Genomic DNA, 17,953 nt, shown 5'->3' on the forward strand with positions numbered 1-17,953 from the left:
TCATCACAAAGTTTCAACGAAAACAAAAACCAGGTGCCCATAAACAATAAGAAACCAAATTCTATCCTTTTTCACAAAAATTAAAAACAGGAAAATACAAAAAAGTCAAATTTAAGAAAATACTGATGCACACAAGGAAGAAGGGGTAAAGTCCATAAATAAATTTTCTTTCCTATTGTTATTCCTGGATTATTTTCATAGATATCGCTTTTTTTCCATCAAAACTTAGTTTACAATTTTTGCCATACGTTCTAACTTAAGAATGTTTTAAGACTTTCAACTTTAAGACTTACAAGATATATGTTATACATATGTTTAAGATGAAACTTCAGCTCGCGTGGGATGGCCATCTGCATTTTATGTACAGTTTAGAAATCGTTTCATAAAACGTTATATTGCATTTGAAACCCAGTAAGGTAAATGAAAGACAATTGTTTCATTTTCGGATCTGCTTTTTTCAAGAAATAGCCCAAAAATACTTGTTGTTATTTTTTATTCAAGAAATAAGCTCTCAAAGGCTGACATTTTTGAGACTCAGGTAAGTCAAATCTTTTATATAGACAGTGTATAATTTAGACTCTAAAAAATTATAAACACAATCAAATTGTAATTTTTATGCAAAAAATATCATTCATCGGCAATAGATTTTGAACATATTCTTCAAATGGAACTAATATTGTTTGAAAACCTGCAAGCATCGTAGCAGTTATCAAGTTTACAATCGCTGCAAAAAGAAACAATCCTCTGGGTCCAAAATGTGCATACAATGAAGTCGTTAACAGTGGTCCGGCAAAATCTCCAAGTGAGCCAGCACAGCTGAAGAAGGCCATGTACAAACCCTGATGTTCCAGAAAAGGGTAATGGAAGACAATATTTGCCTTTTAGTTCTGGTTTTCCCAAGAAATAGCCCAAAAATAATTAGCTCTCAAAGTTTGACATTTCTAAAACTCAGGTAAGTCAAATCTTTACATAGACAGTGCATGATTTAGACTCTAAAAAATTATAACCCAATGATATTGTTTTATATACTAAAATTATCATTCATTAGCGCTAGGTACTTTAACATATTCTTCGAATGGAACTAATATTGTTTGAAAACCTGCAAGCATCGTAGCAGTAATTAAGTTTACAATCGCTGCACAAAGAAACAATCCTCTGGGTCCAAAATGTGCATACAATGAAGTCGTTAGCAGTGGTCCGGCAAAATCTCCAAGTGAGCCAGCACAGCTGAAGAAGGCCATGTACAAACCCTAATCAAAGATCAGACAATTGAGATGAGTTAAAAAATTTAAATCATTCAGATACTTTGTAATTTTGTAAGGAAAAGGAGCTCTAAAGTGATTCTTGACATTTTCTTCTATCAATGCAAGGGCCATTTTGCACGATACTGCACGCTATCATTCAATATTGGTCTGAATTTTTAAGGAACGGCTGAAGGAGGTTGAGAAATGAAGACTTTTGCGGTAACGTATGGAAGTGAATACAGTATGATATCGTAAGTTATGGGTTGGTCTTTTGTTTACACAATACATTTGATAGATACAGTGAGACGTGCATGATAACATATTTGAACGAATACTGAGCGAAATAATAACATATTAGCTGTCTTCTCTTTACGCGTTACCGCTGGTAAATAGGTGTGAAATCAAGACGTTCATGAAAACGTATTCAAGTGAGTAGGTAACGGTATCATAACGTATTGGATTTTGGTCTGCTAATGGATACGGTTAAAAAATGAGGTGTTCACGATAATGTATTGAGGTGAAAGCAGTGTGATATCATATCGTATTGGCCTTCAGTGTACACAATGCCGCTGATAAATACGGTATAGAATAGAGATGTACACGATAGCGGATTGAGATGAGAACGGTACGATGTAAAAGCGTTTTGGCTTTCAGTGATGTTGCTGGTGAATATGGTATATAGAAACATGCTCACCAATATGGTATAAGAAAAAAGCAGCATCTTGTTTTCGATGGAATCTGATAGAATTTAGATACAGATGGTCAATTGGGCTATTTTTTGTCTTTTGACGTAAGGGTCAATTTACAAGATACTGCACGCTATCATACAATATTGGTCTGCCTTTCTTCTGAACGGCTGAAGAATAGGGTATGTAATGAAGACTTGCGCAGTAACGTATTGAGGTGAATACAGTATGATATCATAACGTATTGGCCTTCAGTGTTCACGACGCCGCTGATAAATACGAATGGAATAAAGACGTTCTCGTTAACTTATTGAGATGAAAGCTGTGTGATGCCATAACGTATTGGCCTTCAGTATACACAACGCCGCCTATAAATACGAATGGAATAAAGACGAACTCGTTAACTTATTGAGATGAAAGCGGTGTGATATCATAACGTATTGGCCTTCAGTGTTCTCGACGCCGCTGATAAATACGAATGGAATAAAGACGTACACATTAACTTATTGAGATGAAAGCGGTGTGATATCATAACGTATTGGCCTTCAGTGTTCTCGACGTGGCTGATAAATACGAATGGAATAAAGACGTACACATTAACTTATTGAGATGAAAGCGGTGTGATATCAAAACGTGATGGCCTTCAGTGTACACGACGCCGCTGATAAATATGAATGGAATAAAGACGAACTCGTTAACTTATTGAGATGAAAGCGGTGTGATGCCATAACGTGTTGGCCTTCAGTGTACACGACGCCGCTGATAAATACGAATGGAATAAAGACGTACTCGTTAACTTATTGAGATGAAAGCGGTGTGATGCCATAACGTGTTGGCCTTCAGTGTACACGACGCGGCTGATAAATACGAATGGAATAAAGACGTATTAACTTATTGAGATGAAAGCGGTGTGATATCAAAACGTGATGGCCTTCAGTGTACACGACGCCGCTGATAAATATGAATGGAATAAAGACGAACTCGTTAACTTATTGAGATGAAAGCGGTGTGATGCCATGACGTATTGGCCTTCAGTGTACACGACGCCGCTGATAAATACGAATGGAATAAAGACGTACTCGTTAACTTATTGAGATGAAAGCGGTGTGATGCCATAACGTGTTGGCCTTCAGTGTACACGACGCCGCCGATAAATACGAATGGAATAAAGACGAACTCGTTAACTTATTGAAATGAAAGCGGTGTGATGTCATAACGTAATGGCCTTCAGGATCCTTCAGGATTCATGGAGCCGTTGATAAATACGGTAAGGAATAAAGAAGTACAGGATTGTGACAAAAACGGTACGATTTCAAAGCGTATTGGCCATTCAGTGAGCATGATGCCGTTGATGAATATGATATAATATAAAATAAATACGCTCATCAATTTGGACGATAGAATCTGATAGAATTTAGATACAGATAGTAAATGGGCTTTTTTGAATTTCGATATTAGTACCATTATGCCTTTCTATTACTAGATCCCCCTGTGTCATTTTTTCTGGAAGTGGCCCGTCCCTGCTAATGCTGATTGCATGGTTCCTTGACCAATACATTTTGATGATACCAGACACATTTTAGAGTGTTATAAAAAATAACCTTCTTGAATAAGACAAATATAGTGCTGTCTCACCTGTTTCCTTGGCCCAATTATTTTTGAATAAAGTAGATTACTGACAATCCGGGACATAGCATAGCCAACAAACGCAAAGAAAACCCCAATAGCAATTTGAATTGGGCGTATCTTGGGCGTGGTTTTGCACCAATGGTACTTGATTGGGCAACCGGGTGACAATATTATCTTTGAGAAATTTCCAACCACAATTGAATCTAAGATATCCAGGAGCAATTGCAAGTAAGCATTGCACAAATGTACACCATAAAATGAGATTTGAGTTTTGTAAGTTTGCAATCAATAACGAAATAGTAACTAATTTGCAAACAAAGAATTAATTCAAAAATAACAAAACAAACTGAACATCTTAAAATGTTGGTGATATTGTCTTACCACTGTCGTAAACGTACCTTTCGATTGAAGTATAGGGCGCTCACTTCCCCAAGGCAGAAGGACAACAAATGCCACAAGCGTTATGAAACTCCCGGTCAAAAGAATTGTCCTTTCGCTGAATCTGAAAAAGGCAAATTATTTCAAATCTGTGTATAAATGTCAGTTTAAGGACATAAGCAGCCGATTTTCTGTTGCCAGCACCAAAAGTTTAGAAAATTTGTTGTAAGTTTGGGCAAACTTGCTCAAAAACATAACTTTAGTATTTTAACAAAAAAACAAAAAAAGAGCTTTTGTGAAGAAAATTTTTCAGAGAAACAAGTTTATGTAACCAATTTACCAAACGCACAATTTCTTGTCTTGTTGCCAACAAAAAACGAAAGACATCAGTAAAATTTGTTTCAACTGGTTTAGTATGTCACTTTGTTAGAATTAAAAAATTGTTTAGATTCTAGATTTAAGGAATCTTTACAATTTGTTTGTAGAAAATATGAAATGTGTGATCTAAGTTTAGGAAATAAATATCCATTAAATATAAGGGAACGTATAACTGGCATGTTTCAAATTCCTAGCCAAAATAGGACATCAGTACTTAGGGAAGGTTTCCCCATCCTTTCTTAAAAGGTCCTTTGAAGAACGTTTGGAACGGACCCTTTTTTTGCCAAATATTGTAACTCTCTCTCCCATAGGCCCATCCTAGTTTGACATGCTTTTGACATCCCTATGATAGTCCGTATATAACTACCCTGGGTGCCAGAGCCTCAGAGAGTCAAAGGATGAAGAACGGGAGAAGGATGAAAAGCGGGGGAAGGATGAAGAACGGGGGAAGGATGAAGAACGGGGGAAGGAATTTCGAAGGCTCTGGCACCCAGGGTAATATATAAATAGCTTTTCCTATGATGAGGTTAAGGAATAAGACAATAACTAAAGGATATGAACCTGTTTTGTGTACGTCTTATGATGATATAAACTGCCAAGATGATAATACTTAATGAAGACAGGGTTATCCCTGCGTACAGAACTGCTTCGTCTTTTCGCAGGGCAAACTCGTCTCCGAGCAATGGGCTTGTCATACTGGGGATGATCGAAAAAGAAGCAATGACCACTAAATATTCAAATGATTGAATAAAATAAATACACGCATTATCTTCCATAAGCGAGAATAAAACAATTATAAGCTAAGTGTAATGCAATGGCCGTGAAATTTTTGGAGATAAATGAAACTTAATAATGATTTCTTTACTTCTAAGTAAGAATTATACAATACAGTGAAATTCAGTAAAATAAGACCTATATAAACAGTGTTATGTAGCAAAGGGTCTCAGTATTCCCTGACAGCAGGGTCTCAGTATTCCTTGATAAAACTAAAAACAAATACAAATTAACACAATATCACACACACAATCAGGAGCGGATGGAAGATGGATGACTTCACATTGCCCCCATGGGTTTAGAACAAAAGGTCATTGTCTTTTGACCAAAATATTGTGGGGGGGGGGCAACCACCTTAACTCTGTATAATTATAAATGACACGAAATACCAAAAAATATCACAGGTATCTTATGTTGTGTTAGCTTATATCTACTAAGATTATGCCCCCAATTTTAAGAAATATCAAAATCTTATCAATCAAATTTTGTACCTCTTTTGTAAGACGCACTGCTGGGGTGCTATTGAACAGGATGAAACGGTTACATCAAAATCGACCATCGATCAAAACACGGTTACAGAAATAGAACTTGCAGTGTTTTAAACAAGAGAAAAAGGCAACAAATTGAGATTTGGCCAAAGATCAGCATATCTTGAATGCATCTTACAAAAGTGACGAAAATTTGAACAACATTGGGCGAATAAGGTAGTTTTGGAAGCCGTTTACATTGATGGAATACTTTCCAATCTATGTGAATAGATGGAGTTTGCTTCTCACATGCAAATGGTTTTCTCTACTCTTGTCCTTTTTTGCATCTTTTACTGACCTCTACATTAATTTTGGCACCCGAACCTCTTATTCATTTTCTAGCCCCCTTTTCCCTGCACCGTCAATTCGCATCTATTTTTCTTATATGACCCACCCTCTCTCACGATCTTTTTGTCTTTCTTTGACTTTGTCACAACGCTTGTACACCCATTTCTTATGATACCAGAATGGTAAAATTGAAATTTTAATTAGTTGGATATTAACTTCAGCTTACGTTTCAATAATCGAAACATCACAATAAAGGACAAAAAAGACGATTGTTGTAACCAAAGCAGCACGCAGGTTCGGCTTTGGAAGATCACCTAGAATTGAAACACAGAATTTTTTACCCTGTTAAATACAACTACGCGATACAGAGATACACACTCTTTTTAGCGATCCCACTTCCTTAAATCAGTTTTGTTTTAAGAAAGTGTACAGAAATAAGATTTACCTTCAATAAGATTTATCTTTACTAAACTCAGAAGTCCCTTTTTCAATAAATGATTGAAACAAAGCAAAACATTTATGGTCTATTTCTTCATTTGTTTTCACGATTTACAAAAATTCATTGCGTGATAAAAATGGGCCCTTTATGCCATGCGAGCATTCTTACCTACTTTATATATTTGTGAGTAGCTAGATATATTATACTGCGTGATATGAAAAGGAAAAGGATATGAGATATTGCCTGTGTTATCTTTTACATCAATGTTGTGTTCTTTGAACCAGATAACAGTGATGATTATTCTGAAAACTGCCATCACTATTCCGATCCATCCAGCAATGTTGAAAATGTCAATATTCACAAACGAATAATGTAGGCCTTTACCCAGCAGGGGTACGGCTACAGCTTGTAGAGCTGAAAAATGAGAAGCTCGGTAATTAGCTTTCTTGCCTTGATTAAATCGAAAGCGCAAAAAGGATTTTGTTCCTAGTTTTATCCAATCTAGATCCCTGTCAAATCGCAGAAACAACAACTTCGTCGCCTAATTGGAATGCTTTCGTATATTAATAGCATATACCATTCCCTAGTAGATGTTGTTTAAAAGCATTTAGCCGTTCGGTCTCCGTAGTATTTATAGGGCGGTGAAGTCATCACTAACGCTTGATATCTTACTTGGCTGAGCGAGCAAAACTACCATTGGTACCAGCGTCTCACATATTCAGAAATAGAATATCTCAGAAATAAAAACAAGTCACAGAAAAATTGTTTGAGCAAGGATTGGAATTCCTTTCCCTTCTCCGCATCCACTCCTTTGCCAGTGCAGCTGTCTACAATACTTTATCCTTATTATTAGGCTCTGGTACCCAGCGTATAGAAAGCCAATCATTAAAAAGTCCCCTTAAAAAGCTTAATATTCTGATGAGTGGAATAAAGCGATGTTTGATTCAGCTTAGAGGATTTCATTTGAAATTAGCTTCAAAATTCGGTAGATCTAAAAATAACATTCACAGAGAAACCCACCTGGACCCATTGCAGCTCCAAATTCTTTCACTGCAACCATGACTTTCAATGCATTGTTCTTCTCGTTTTTTGCAGTTGACTGGGATGTCACAGCGCGACAAACAGCTATATCTCCTGGGAAAATACATACTCGTAAATCCTCGAATTGCCTCCCCCCCTCGAAAAAGCCCCCCTCGATTAAACCCCCACCCTAGAATTACAAATTGTCAATAAGCCCCCCCCCCCCTCGAATAAGCCCCCACTGCTACCGTAAATTCTCGAATTGGACCCCTCAATTTGATGTTTTTTGCCAACTGAGGTTGGCGTTTTATTGAATTACCACAGCAAATTCACACTTTTGGTAGCATTCAATTGAATTCTCATAAAGAAATTCCTACTAAAATAAACGAGGTCTTTTGGTAATGTCTTCTAAATGTTAACAAGGATTTTATAAGCCCTCCCCCCTTGTATAAGCCCCCCTCGAATAAGCCCCCATCCAAAAATATAAAAAATATATAAGCCCCCAAGGCTAATTTGAGGATTTACGGTAGTGGTGTTTATCGAAGGAACATCAGATGGGCAAGATTGAAGCTGAATTTTTGTTGGGTGTGATCTTCAATGGCATTCTATTAAATGCTGCGCAGTAGTATACCTGCAATAAGTGTAGGTTAGCATTTGAATCAAAATATTGACAAAGTAACTACCAATTTGCTGTTCTACTACAGATAAATTCTCAGATCAGAAATAACAAAGATATGATCGAGGTTGAATTTTACCTGCTGAAAAACCAACAATGAGCCTTGCAAATAGTATCAGCATTTTCCCATCAAAACCAGGAAAGTTTTCTGCACATACGTATAAGACATTCCCAATAAAGCGAAGAGAAGCGCTTGCCAACAGTGGCTTGATAGCTGGACGGTACTGGCACCAAGCACCAAACATAATGGCACCAATAACCTGAAAAATGCTGTAACCACTAACTACCAAACCCAGAAACTGAGCATTGACTTCTTGGTCAACCTACAAAATTGAAGCAGATATTTGTTTAAATGCATTCATAATTTATGATACGTTGTACAATCTAAGTCCAGTATGCCACGTCCTACAATCCACTGTATGTTACATTCTACGTACTACGTCCTAGATTGAACATGCATTCGTTGGCGTATCCTTGGTGGCGGAGGCTATGGAATCATCGTTACTTTCCCATCCTCCTTCGCAAATTCCTTTCCCCTCTTCTTCATCATTTGACAGTTTGAGGCTCTGACGCCCAGGGTATCGTTGGCGTATCACAGGAAATTTACCTTTTGCGAATGGGGGGGGGGGAGGGGAGTTGTGGTGAGAGCGATGCGAAAGACGTTGGCCTCTATTGTTGAATAACTTTGTAAATTCGAAAATCTGGGACATTACTATCAATCGTTGATGGCCAGAGGAATTGTGAAAATATGACATATTATGAGTACCATCGAAGGGAGAGACTGGATGGCTTAGCCCCTAAATAATCATTTAATGCGCCTTACCAAAGCCCTAAGAAATACACTAACTTGATAAAAATTTCACATATTTTTAAAACTAAATTATTGGGACTCGGGCACCCACTATGTAGAAACTAATGCAATAGATTATGGAAAAATGAGGAAATTTACCTTTTGCAGATAAGGCCAAACTGATGGTAAAATGATTGAAAATTCTAAATAAGGAGAAATATAGTTGAAATATTTGTGCAAGGATAAGATGGAAGATTCAAAATTAATGTGCTGTTGAGGATTATATTATTGTGAACATGTGTCTAATTACATGCATGCAAGAAACCTAAATGCAGGGACGTTTCAACCGGGACATGTGCCTACGAATTTCAGCGATCTTTTTTCTGAGACATAGCACCCTTTCCCGCCCGTGTCAATCAATCTTTGTAGTGATTACAATATCTCTGAATAGAAACGTCATATATCATTTTTAAGCAAAATGCAACAGTTGATCGAAAATAGGCAAATATTACCAACTAACAGATCAAAAATACAGATTTGAAAACATATAGCTTTTTTCAAAAATTTCAAGCAGAGGTTTTCGAACAATATTTTACAAGGACTTAATGTATGTATAGTGGAATCAGTACTGTATTGGGGTACACCATAAATACTTCAACTTGAAAAATAAAATTCAATTCAATTTAATTTACCCATTGCAGAGAGTGCCATAGTTAAGTAAACGATTCTGATTGTCCTCCATCTTGATTCGTAATCAGCAGGCGTCTCGTGTTGATCATCATGTTTTGTTTCGTTTCCCACACTGTCCCTGCAATACATTTCACCCAGTTTCACGTAGCACGTGACAATGAAAATCAAAACAAGCCAATAGCAAAAAGGTGAAATGCGCCTGTGCAGCGTAAGACTTTCCACTCAGGTGGCCTATATAGATGCCGCGGGCTTTTTAACTAGCAGACAATTTTCTCTAACTTGTTTCTGAGGTGTAAGTCAGGTCAACATTTTTTTGTTTAAAAAGCAGTGGTATTTGCGTGATTTTCATGTTCAAAGTTATGTGAAAAATAAAATCATTTGTTTTTCTGAAAAGGGGATGGGCAAAAGAAAAACTATTTTACAGTTTGTAGAAAAGAAGAGGTTAGAAATCACAATGCCAATTTTTGTGAACCATAATCCATAAATTTCCATTTAAATTTGTCAAATTACCTTGTCTTGTTAAGGAGCATTTTCTTCTCCATATTTGAGCCATCAAATCCCATTCTTTTCCAAATTTTTCTTTTCAGTTTATCTACAAATTGAGGAAACAGACCCTTTAGCATAGACAATGTAGTTCAGGGAGGTTATAGTTCCCATAAAGCACCTAATTCAAAATCTATCGGACAATATTTTGAAAAGTAAATAGCTGCAACATCTACGGAAAGCTAACGTAGTCTTCGCATAAACATGATACAAAATTGACGCATGCAAATTCCATCAATTTGAAATTCACTGCCAATGTCAACGTTTCATTTTCGGAGGAAAACTTCTGATTGGTTAGTGCAAAGTTGCTCGTTGAAAAACCTTGTCCTTCTCGAAAAACACGTCCAAGTAAACATTTACCAAATTCACTCAAAACATGAACATACTAAATTGCACAAATATAACAAATTATCTCATCATTTCATGCCAATGACATTGATAATGGGGGGCTCTTTTTATTCAATATGTCATTAAAGAAATACAATTCTACACCTAACTTTTATGAAGGCTGATTCCCACTCAGTGATTTTTGTCTTTTTGCGATCGCTTACATGAATGTGCATGCGTGCAACGATGTTTTTATGCGCTCAGTTGAAGCGCGAGTTCGCACAAAAAAATAGAAGTCCATTTTACTTTTTGTGATCGATCACCTGACAGGATTATCTCTAGCCAATCAAAATCCTTGAAAACCGCGCCAAGATGAGTCTGTCCAACACAAAAACAATAAAAAGTTTTCAGATGACAGTCAACATGGCGTCGTAAATAAGAATGGCGCAGCTTCTTCTCGCAGCCAATCCTGCTGGTCTAAGCGCAGAGAATTTTGCGAATGAAACATTATTCACTCAAGAAGATACCAGTTTAAGTAATGATCCAACTGCTTACGTCGATATCGACTAGGCTGTAGGGGGAAGCATCGAGTTGGACACCGAGTGTTTCATAGATCTTGTCAGAAACGAACCCTGTTTGTGGAACACTGGCGCTGGCCTAAGGTCATATAAAGAGCAAGGCAAAAAATTATATGTTGCCACATATCCTATCAAGTTGATTTGATTGCATAGGCTCACAGCTATCTATACCTTCCCCTCGCATGTTGGTTTGTTTTTATGCATATAGGTATGCTCAATATTTAAGTGCAAAGGTTTTAACTTGTTTACAGCTATTTCACAATGAAAATATCTTTCACAATCATTTGATTCCATCTCGAACATAGACATAACGGAAGCAAGAGCTTGAGTCTCCGTGAAATCATGAGTCTGCTGTTGATCGCCGCCACCTTTTTGGTAATAAATCGAGCGCGCGAATTGAGTTAAAATAAATTGAGTTATGGAAAATGGAAATTTGGGAGGGGAGGAGTAATGTTAAAACTCTTTTGACAGACGTTGGGGAAGAAGAAAAGGGTCAAATTTGGTTCAGAGTGCACATCGATGTGAATAACAAGAAGCTGCTGCATTGGTTGAGAGAATTTTGATTCTTGAACAGAATAATTTTTTTGTTTCAAGTATTTTCAGTAGGCCATGTTTACACATCCAAAATGCGGACAATGCAGTGATAGAAAAAGTTATCTATTGAATTGATGCAAATAATAGAGAAATAGTAAAAATATACCTAAATAAGTTAGTAATTAGATTAAAATAATGAAGCAGTATATAAACTGTTTGTTCTCTTTTTTTTTATACTCTGTTTTTAAAATAATAAAAGAGATGGTCAAAATTTTCATCTCTTAAAAAGCAAGGGAGCTTCAGCCACACCAAATGCCCCCACGTGGCGCCGTCCCTGAACAAAAACAGTTCTTGGAGAGTTCTTCGGTCAACTTTTGCTAAGCTGGAGATCTTTGAAAGGGAATTTCTATAATATGACAGCAGCTCGCTGATTTTTTTTGAAGCTTCGAGGCTAAAAATGCAGCCAGATCACGCTATATCTCTAAGCTTTTTGGAAATCTTCTACAGAAGATTTTTTAGTCGATTTTTTGGCGTCGTTGTTAAATATTTAAGCTTATGCAATATAATTTTCTTCAGATTGGGACATAATCTCTCAGCCTTTTCTTCCTAACATTTCTTAAAATTTTAGTGAATCGAAACTCCTTGCAGGCTCCCAAAAATTTTATGAAGTGGTACCAAATCTGAACTTTTATTGCCAAACCCAAAATTATCGGCGGGCTCCTCAAAAGCACCCCGCAATTCCCCCCCCCCTCAGTAGGCTCCTGGTATCTAATTTGTACAAAAATAATTTAGATTTAGCATGGGATCTTGAGATGGTGTTTGACGATCGTTGTTAAGCGCATTAAAGTTAGTAAGAAAGAAGAGGTGGTGTGTTGCAAGGTGATTCTTGTAATCTTCGAAGGCCTTATCGTGGATTGTTATACAATGGCCGCCTTAAGTATTGTTGGGTTCTTTTATGTAAATTGTCGTTGCTTGCTAGCTATTTGGCTTGGACGGCCTTTCTACGTGAAATTTCATTTCGGCGCACTGATATTTGATCAGCCGGGGGGGGGGGGGAATTTCCCTCTTGCCCCCTGCCAACACGCCACTGTTAGCTGGTAATAATAAGAAAAACAAATTCAATTCAATTTTAATTAAAAATCTCACTGCACGTATTTTTTTATAAGAAAGTAAAGTCTGGTGCTGGTAGGCAGTTTCTTAAATTTTCTGGCCATTTTGTTATCAACAGTTTCTTACATATTTCTTAAATTTCTTAGGTAATGAATTTTCAAACGTGCTTCCAAGGTAAAGTAAATAGTTCACTCACATTCAGAGATAAACTAACAAAGTGATCGAGAAATTTTGTTTTTCTAGAATGCCAACTCTGTTGAGATCTATAAACAGTTAAGCTCAATGTTAAGTTGAAGTCAAAAACAGTTTTTAAATGGAACCTTCTTGAGTGTGCAATTTACTGAGAATGAATGCAAACTGCATGTCAAGTATAGTGTCGCAATATACAGTGACATTCAATGTCAAGACTGTTTAAAGTGTCAACTCGGAAAATTGAAACTGAAAATTATAAAAGTTTCTTAGCTTTTCAAAATTTGGGTAGGGTTGTTCCTTAACTTCGAAATTTGAGCCTACCGTTTCTTATAACCTGTTTCTTATAAAAATGCGTGTAGTACAAGGTAAATGGCTTTGAAAAAGCAAACATTTCACAACCTACTACTTAAAGCTTTTTCGTCTGACACACAAAAATAATTGGAACTGAAACGTTCCCTGACAATGCAAGTTTGAAATTAACTGGTTAATCTGCGTTGCTTTCCCAAAGTTTTGAACATTGTGTAACTTCTTCCAAAAACGGTTACAGAAGGGTTCACCTCCGCAACATTCTTGATGAGTAACTGCTTATATTCTTTGCAGTAATTCCATTTAACGAGGTTTTGGGCGTTGATTTGTATTTTGAAACCCTTATCTTTGTTCGACTACTGCCTTCGCGCAAAGAATTTGCTGTGAGTGGCCTTGATTAATGCTTCTATGAAGGTCTAATAGATTACCGTGCTGCAAAATGAACATTTAAGTCGAGAGTTTGCAAATACAAAATCGTTTGATAGAGTTAACAATATTTTCAATAAACAGACTTACCGATACCATCCTCAAGACAGGAACCGTCTCTTTTGACAGTAGCAATGCGATGGTAGAACAAAAAAGCACTAACAGGGAGAATTGTTTCTAGCCATATAATTTACGTAACAATGTATTCAGCGACCGTCAGTGAAAGCATGCAATAAATCCCATTATGAATTACCATGGCTTGGCAATGGTGTGCAAATATATAGCCACAAACCCTAAAACGTACATGGTTCTGTCAAAAGTTATCAATGTGGGTATTTGTTCATTTTTTTATCAGTACTTATGCAATTTCGGGCTTGGCGGTAAATGTCCAGATTAGGCATCACTTCATAAAATTATTGGGAGCCTGCAAGGAGTTTTGATTTACTGAAATTTTAAGAAATGTTAGGAAGAAAAAGCTGAGAGATTATGTCCCAATCTGAAGAAAATTTTTTTGCATACAGGTGCGAAACTACTGGGGGTATGGGGGGTGCTGCATCCCCCCCCAATCTTCAAAGAAGCAGATTTTGCCGGGAAAATTTATGGCTGCCAGTATGTCTATCGGGCAAATCGGGAAATTTTCTTTAGGTCGCACTTTTATTGCTACTTTTTACCCTAGCTTGGTTTTTGAATTTATGGTCTCCCCCCCCCAACCTTCTTTAAAATCTCCGCCCAGTTGGGAAAACAAAACAGAAACGAGGCAAGCAACAGCAACATGTATACATTTCTGTCTTTCGTCCACTGATCAGCGCTTTCGTCTCGAGCTCGACGTGCACATTTTTATCTTCGCCTCGAAATGCGGACGTAGAGTCTGAAGTATTGATCGACAGCGAAAGTATAGACGGAGAGAAAATTGGTTTGATGCAAGGAGAAAATGAACACAGGGCATGCCCTCCCCCCACTTTTTGCAAAACACGAGATCTTTTTCAAAATCTTTTGTTATGATTGCTAAATTTTCCCTTGTCCCTCCTCCCCCACTTTTCATCATGCGTTGGAGCCCATGGAACACTGACAATTTTAGAAGCATCATAAATCAAAGCATGAAGGATATGCCATCTCGAAATAAGTTGTTGAGAAAAATCAAGCAACATTTTCTTTTCCAAATGTATCAAACTTTCATCATATATTCATAAGGAGATATGCTCCAAAATTCACTTATATTATTGCACCCCTCACCAAATAATGGCCGTACAGCCGCCAAAGTTTTGTAACTAAAAAATTTCAAATAGCTGTAACAAGTAACAGAAAGTTTAAGCCGACAGTTCAAGCGGGAAATTATAGAAAATTTATCGAGGAATTGTAAGTAAGAAATGAATCGCAAAAAACTTTCGAATGCCTTCTATTTCTGAACAGTATCCATGATTATGAAAACACGAAAATTGAGCTTTGATGATAGGTCTACCTGTAAAATATTTCCAAAAAAAGCTTTTATTTGCTTGAGGGATTTTGTTATGGTGAATTTAGAGATACGTACTTTGTGCTTGGGTGTCTAAAAATGTTGAAATTGCTTCCGGAGCAACCGAAAATTGAAAATGAAACTCAGAAAATGCAGCTGAAGCTCTTTTTTGTTGAAACATTGTTGTCTGCGTACTCTAAGGTCCTTAAAAAAGGGAGGGTCTTGATAGATGGGAGGGGGGGGGGGGGGGTGTTGCACAGAAATTTTTCAAATAATAAATGAGCGGGGGGTCCTAGTAAGTGGGGGGAGGGTCGGAAAATGTAAAAAATCTGAAAAGTAACGTGATGATTCTTTCTTGGGGTCAAAGGAGATTTTCTTCTGAAAACAGTCGATAGCAAAATGACAATTATCACCATGTAATAATGTATTGTTGTATTACTAAAATGACAACTGCAAGAAAAAAGGCCAAATGAAATAAGGGGTATTATACTTAGTGACATACTTAGTGACCCTGTTTCGGGGTCACCGATGTTTTCAACCCTTGAGGCGATGTGCCCTAACAAGGATGTTCAATCATGACACGCCCTTTCATCTAGCATGACACGCCCTTTCGTCGGGCATCTAAGCTTCATAGTGGAGATTCGCCCCTGGTTGTATAAGCTTAAATATTTAGCAATGTTTGCAGATTTTTTCCATACGTTCTAACCTAAGAATATTTTAGACTTACAACAAAAAGACAAATGTAATACATATGTTCAAGATGAAACTTCAGACCGTGTAGGATGGTCATCCGCATTTTATACAGAGTTCAGAAAACGTTCCAAAAAAAGTAGATGGAAAACAATATTTGCCTTTTAGATCTGGTTTTCCTGAAAAATAGCCCAAAAATAATTAGCTTTCAAAGTTTGACATTTTTGAGACTCAGGTAAGTCAAATCTTTACATAGACAGTGCATGATTTGGACTCTAAAAAAAAATAACCCAATGATATTGTTTTATATACTAAAATTATCATTCATCAGCGATAGGTACTTTGATATATTCTTCGAATGGAACTAATATTGTTTGAAAACCTGCAATCATCGTAGCAGTAATTAAGTTTACAATCGCTGCACAAAGAAACAATCCTCTGGGTCCAAAATGTGCATACAATGAAGTCGTTACCAGTGGTCCGGCAAAATCTCCAAGTGAGCCAGCACAGCTGAAGAAGGCCATGTACAAACCCTAATTAAAAATAAAACAATTGATATGAGATGAGAAACTTTGTAATTTTGTAAGGAAAAGGGTCTCTGAAGTGATACCTGAAATTTTTCTTCTATCAATGCAAGGGCCCGTTTACACGATACTGCACGCTATCATTCAATATTGGTCTAAATTTTTAAGGAACGGCTGAATAATAGGGTATGAAATGAAGACTTGCGCAGTAATGTATTGAAGTAAATACGTTATGATACCATATGATATCATGATGTCATCGGTATTTAGTTTAAACAATGCAGCCGATAAATACAGTGCCCTCCTAATAATTGCCAAACTGTAGTATATATCCTTTATGAAAGTAAGCTAAATGAATATGAAGCACTGTAACGTCTTCAAAAATGAATATGAAACCATTTTTCAGGAAGTCGCCCTTTTCTGCTATTGCTAATTGCATGGTTCTTTGACCAATACATTTTGATGCTGCCAGACACGTTTGTTAGTGTTTTAAAGAATATTTTCTTGAATAAGCTAAATATAGTTCCGTCTCACCTGTTTCCTTGGTCCAATTATTTTCGAGTATAGTAGATTGATGATAATCTGGGGCATAACAAAGCCAACGAATCCAAGGAATATCCCAACAGCAAATTGAATTGGGTGTATCTTGGGCGTGGTTTTGCACCAATTGTACTTGATTGGGCAACCGAGAGACAGTATTATCTTTGGAACATTTCCAACAATAACTACCTCTGAAAAGAAAAACCAAAATTTGTCTAGATCTACAGAAAAAGAATAGAACAAACGCTCCAAAAATTCATATCGTAAAATGTAGCGCATATGTTTGTTTAAAGTGGTAAGTAATTTCATAAGTTAGAAATACTAATATTATAGTAACTTCTTTGTAAAAAAACGAACAATGCAATGAAAGGTGAACACCAAGCATAACATTTGATAAAAATTTAGCAAATAATTAATAAACAGAAATCTCTCTAGAAATATTTTTATAACCAGACACAACAGACGTACAAAAATGTGATTGTTTAACCTTTTTGCGCCAACCTAACCCTGTTTACAGGAGAGTGAATACGTGGCCTTCCTATTATAAAGAAACTGTTCGTTCCTAGTAGTAATTCGTGGGGGAGGGGGGCTGAGTGCAGTGGGCAGAACCCCCTTGTTAAGATTTTTCCTGATTTTGGGCTGAGACAGTCGTTTCAGGTCCAGATGTGCTTTATTAGCAAAGATCTTTACGCAGAGTGGAAATTCTTTTTTTCCAAACATTTTGGCGAATTGTGCTTTCCGTTGAGAGTATATTGCTTCTGATAAATCGTTTTTCACGTTCTCTCTAAATGCAGCGTTGCTAAAAAAGTTTAAAATGCGAATACATGTCACTAATGGATCTCAACTTTGTCCGATCCTGGTTTTGTAATAGGTTTTGGATTGGATCCTTTGATAGTATTCAAATGTATTCTGGTCCTGTTTTTGTGTAGACAAGGTTAATACTCTGTGAACGCACCTTTCGTTTGAAGTTTATGGCGTTCACTTCCCCAAGGCAAGAAGACAACAAATGCCAGGAGCAACACGACGAACCCGACAAAAAGAATGGTCCTTTCGCGAAATCTAAGAAAAATAACAGATTATTTTAATGTTTTGTATTAAGGTCTGATTAATGAATACAAATCAGTTGAGCTTTTGTTGCCTATACTAAAATTATATGAAATTTCTTTTAAGTAAAATATGTGCTGTGATCAAGCTGCGAAATGTCAGTAATA

The 17,953-nt window shown here is 36.8% G+C and overlaps 2 protein-coding genes across 6 annotated transcripts in view; both read right to left on the minus strand.

Annotated features, from left to right (window-relative positions):
* Positions 1-34: 34 nt before the first annotated feature.
* Positions 35-15,086, minus strand: LOC135694339 (major facilitator superfamily domain-containing protein 8-like). 3 transcript variants are annotated; one of them, XM_089109764.1, is made up of 12 exons: positions 13,626-15,086; positions 10,030-10,111; positions 9,522-9,637; positions 8,989-9,032; positions 8,119-8,362; positions 7,364-7,477; positions 6,587-6,757; positions 6,131-6,218; positions 4,877-5,011; positions 3,958-4,061; positions 3,566-3,762; positions 35-839 (listed from the first exon to the last, which is right to left on the minus strand). In XM_089109764.1, exons 2-12 carry the CDS (start codon positions 10,080-10,082, stop codon positions 600-602), a joined length of 1,506 nt encoding a protein of 501 aa, XP_088965890.1. In that variant the 5' UTR covers positions 10,083-10,111; positions 13,626-15,086; the 3' UTR covers positions 35-599. The 3 variants fall into 3 exon arrangements, with proteins under 3 accessions (XP_088965890.1, XP_088965891.1, XP_088965892.1); XM_089109765.1 differs by lacking the exon at positions 35-839 and adding an exon at positions 984-1,250 and having other exon boundaries at positions 13,626-15,077; XM_089109766.1 differs by lacking the exons at positions 35-839; positions 3,566-3,762 and adding an exon at positions 984-1,250 and having other exon boundaries at positions 13,626-15,082.
* Positions 15,087-15,963: 877 nt separating this feature from the next.
* Positions 15,964-17,953, minus strand: part of LOC135694340 (major facilitator superfamily domain-containing protein 8) — a 36,394-nt gene continuing 34,404 nt past the window's right edge. For all 3 annotated transcript variants that reach the window (XM_089109767.1, XM_065213027.2, XM_065213028.2), the window contains exons 10-12: positions 17,698-17,801; positions 16,737-16,933; positions 15,964-16,211 (exon numbers count right to left, since the gene is read on the minus strand). In XM_089109767.1, coding sequence (XP_088965893.1) covers positions 15,999-16,211; positions 16,737-16,933; positions 17,698-17,801 — 514 coding nt within the window. In that variant the 3' untranslated portion in view covers positions 15,964-15,998. The remainder of the gene's footprint in view (positions 16,212-16,736; positions 16,934-17,697; positions 17,802-17,953) is intronic.

This window comes from Rhopilema esculentum, chromosome 8 (assembly GCF_057945365.1).
Source record: "Rhopilema esculentum isolate cy_ngs chromosome 8, ASM5794536v1, whole genome shotgun sequence".
NCBI classification, from domain to species: Eukaryota; Metazoa; Cnidaria; class Scyphozoa; order Rhizostomeae; family Rhizostomatidae; genus Rhopilema; species Rhopilema esculentum.

Excerpts from the sequence above, each read along its gene's own strand:
- LOC135694339 (XM_089109764.1), bottom strand. The coding sequence starts at position 10,082 with ATGGGATTTGATGGCTCAAATATGGAGAAGAAAATGCTCCTTAACAAG. Across the intron at positions 7,478-8,118 it reads CATTGTTGGTTTTTCAGCAG|GAGATATAGCTGTTTGTCGC; the intron begins GTAAAATTCAAC and ends GTATTTTCCCAG. Across the intron at positions 4,062-4,876 it reads ATAAGACGTACACAAAACAG|ATTCAGCGAAAGGACAATTC; the intron begins GTTCATATCCTT and ends TGCCTTTTTCAG.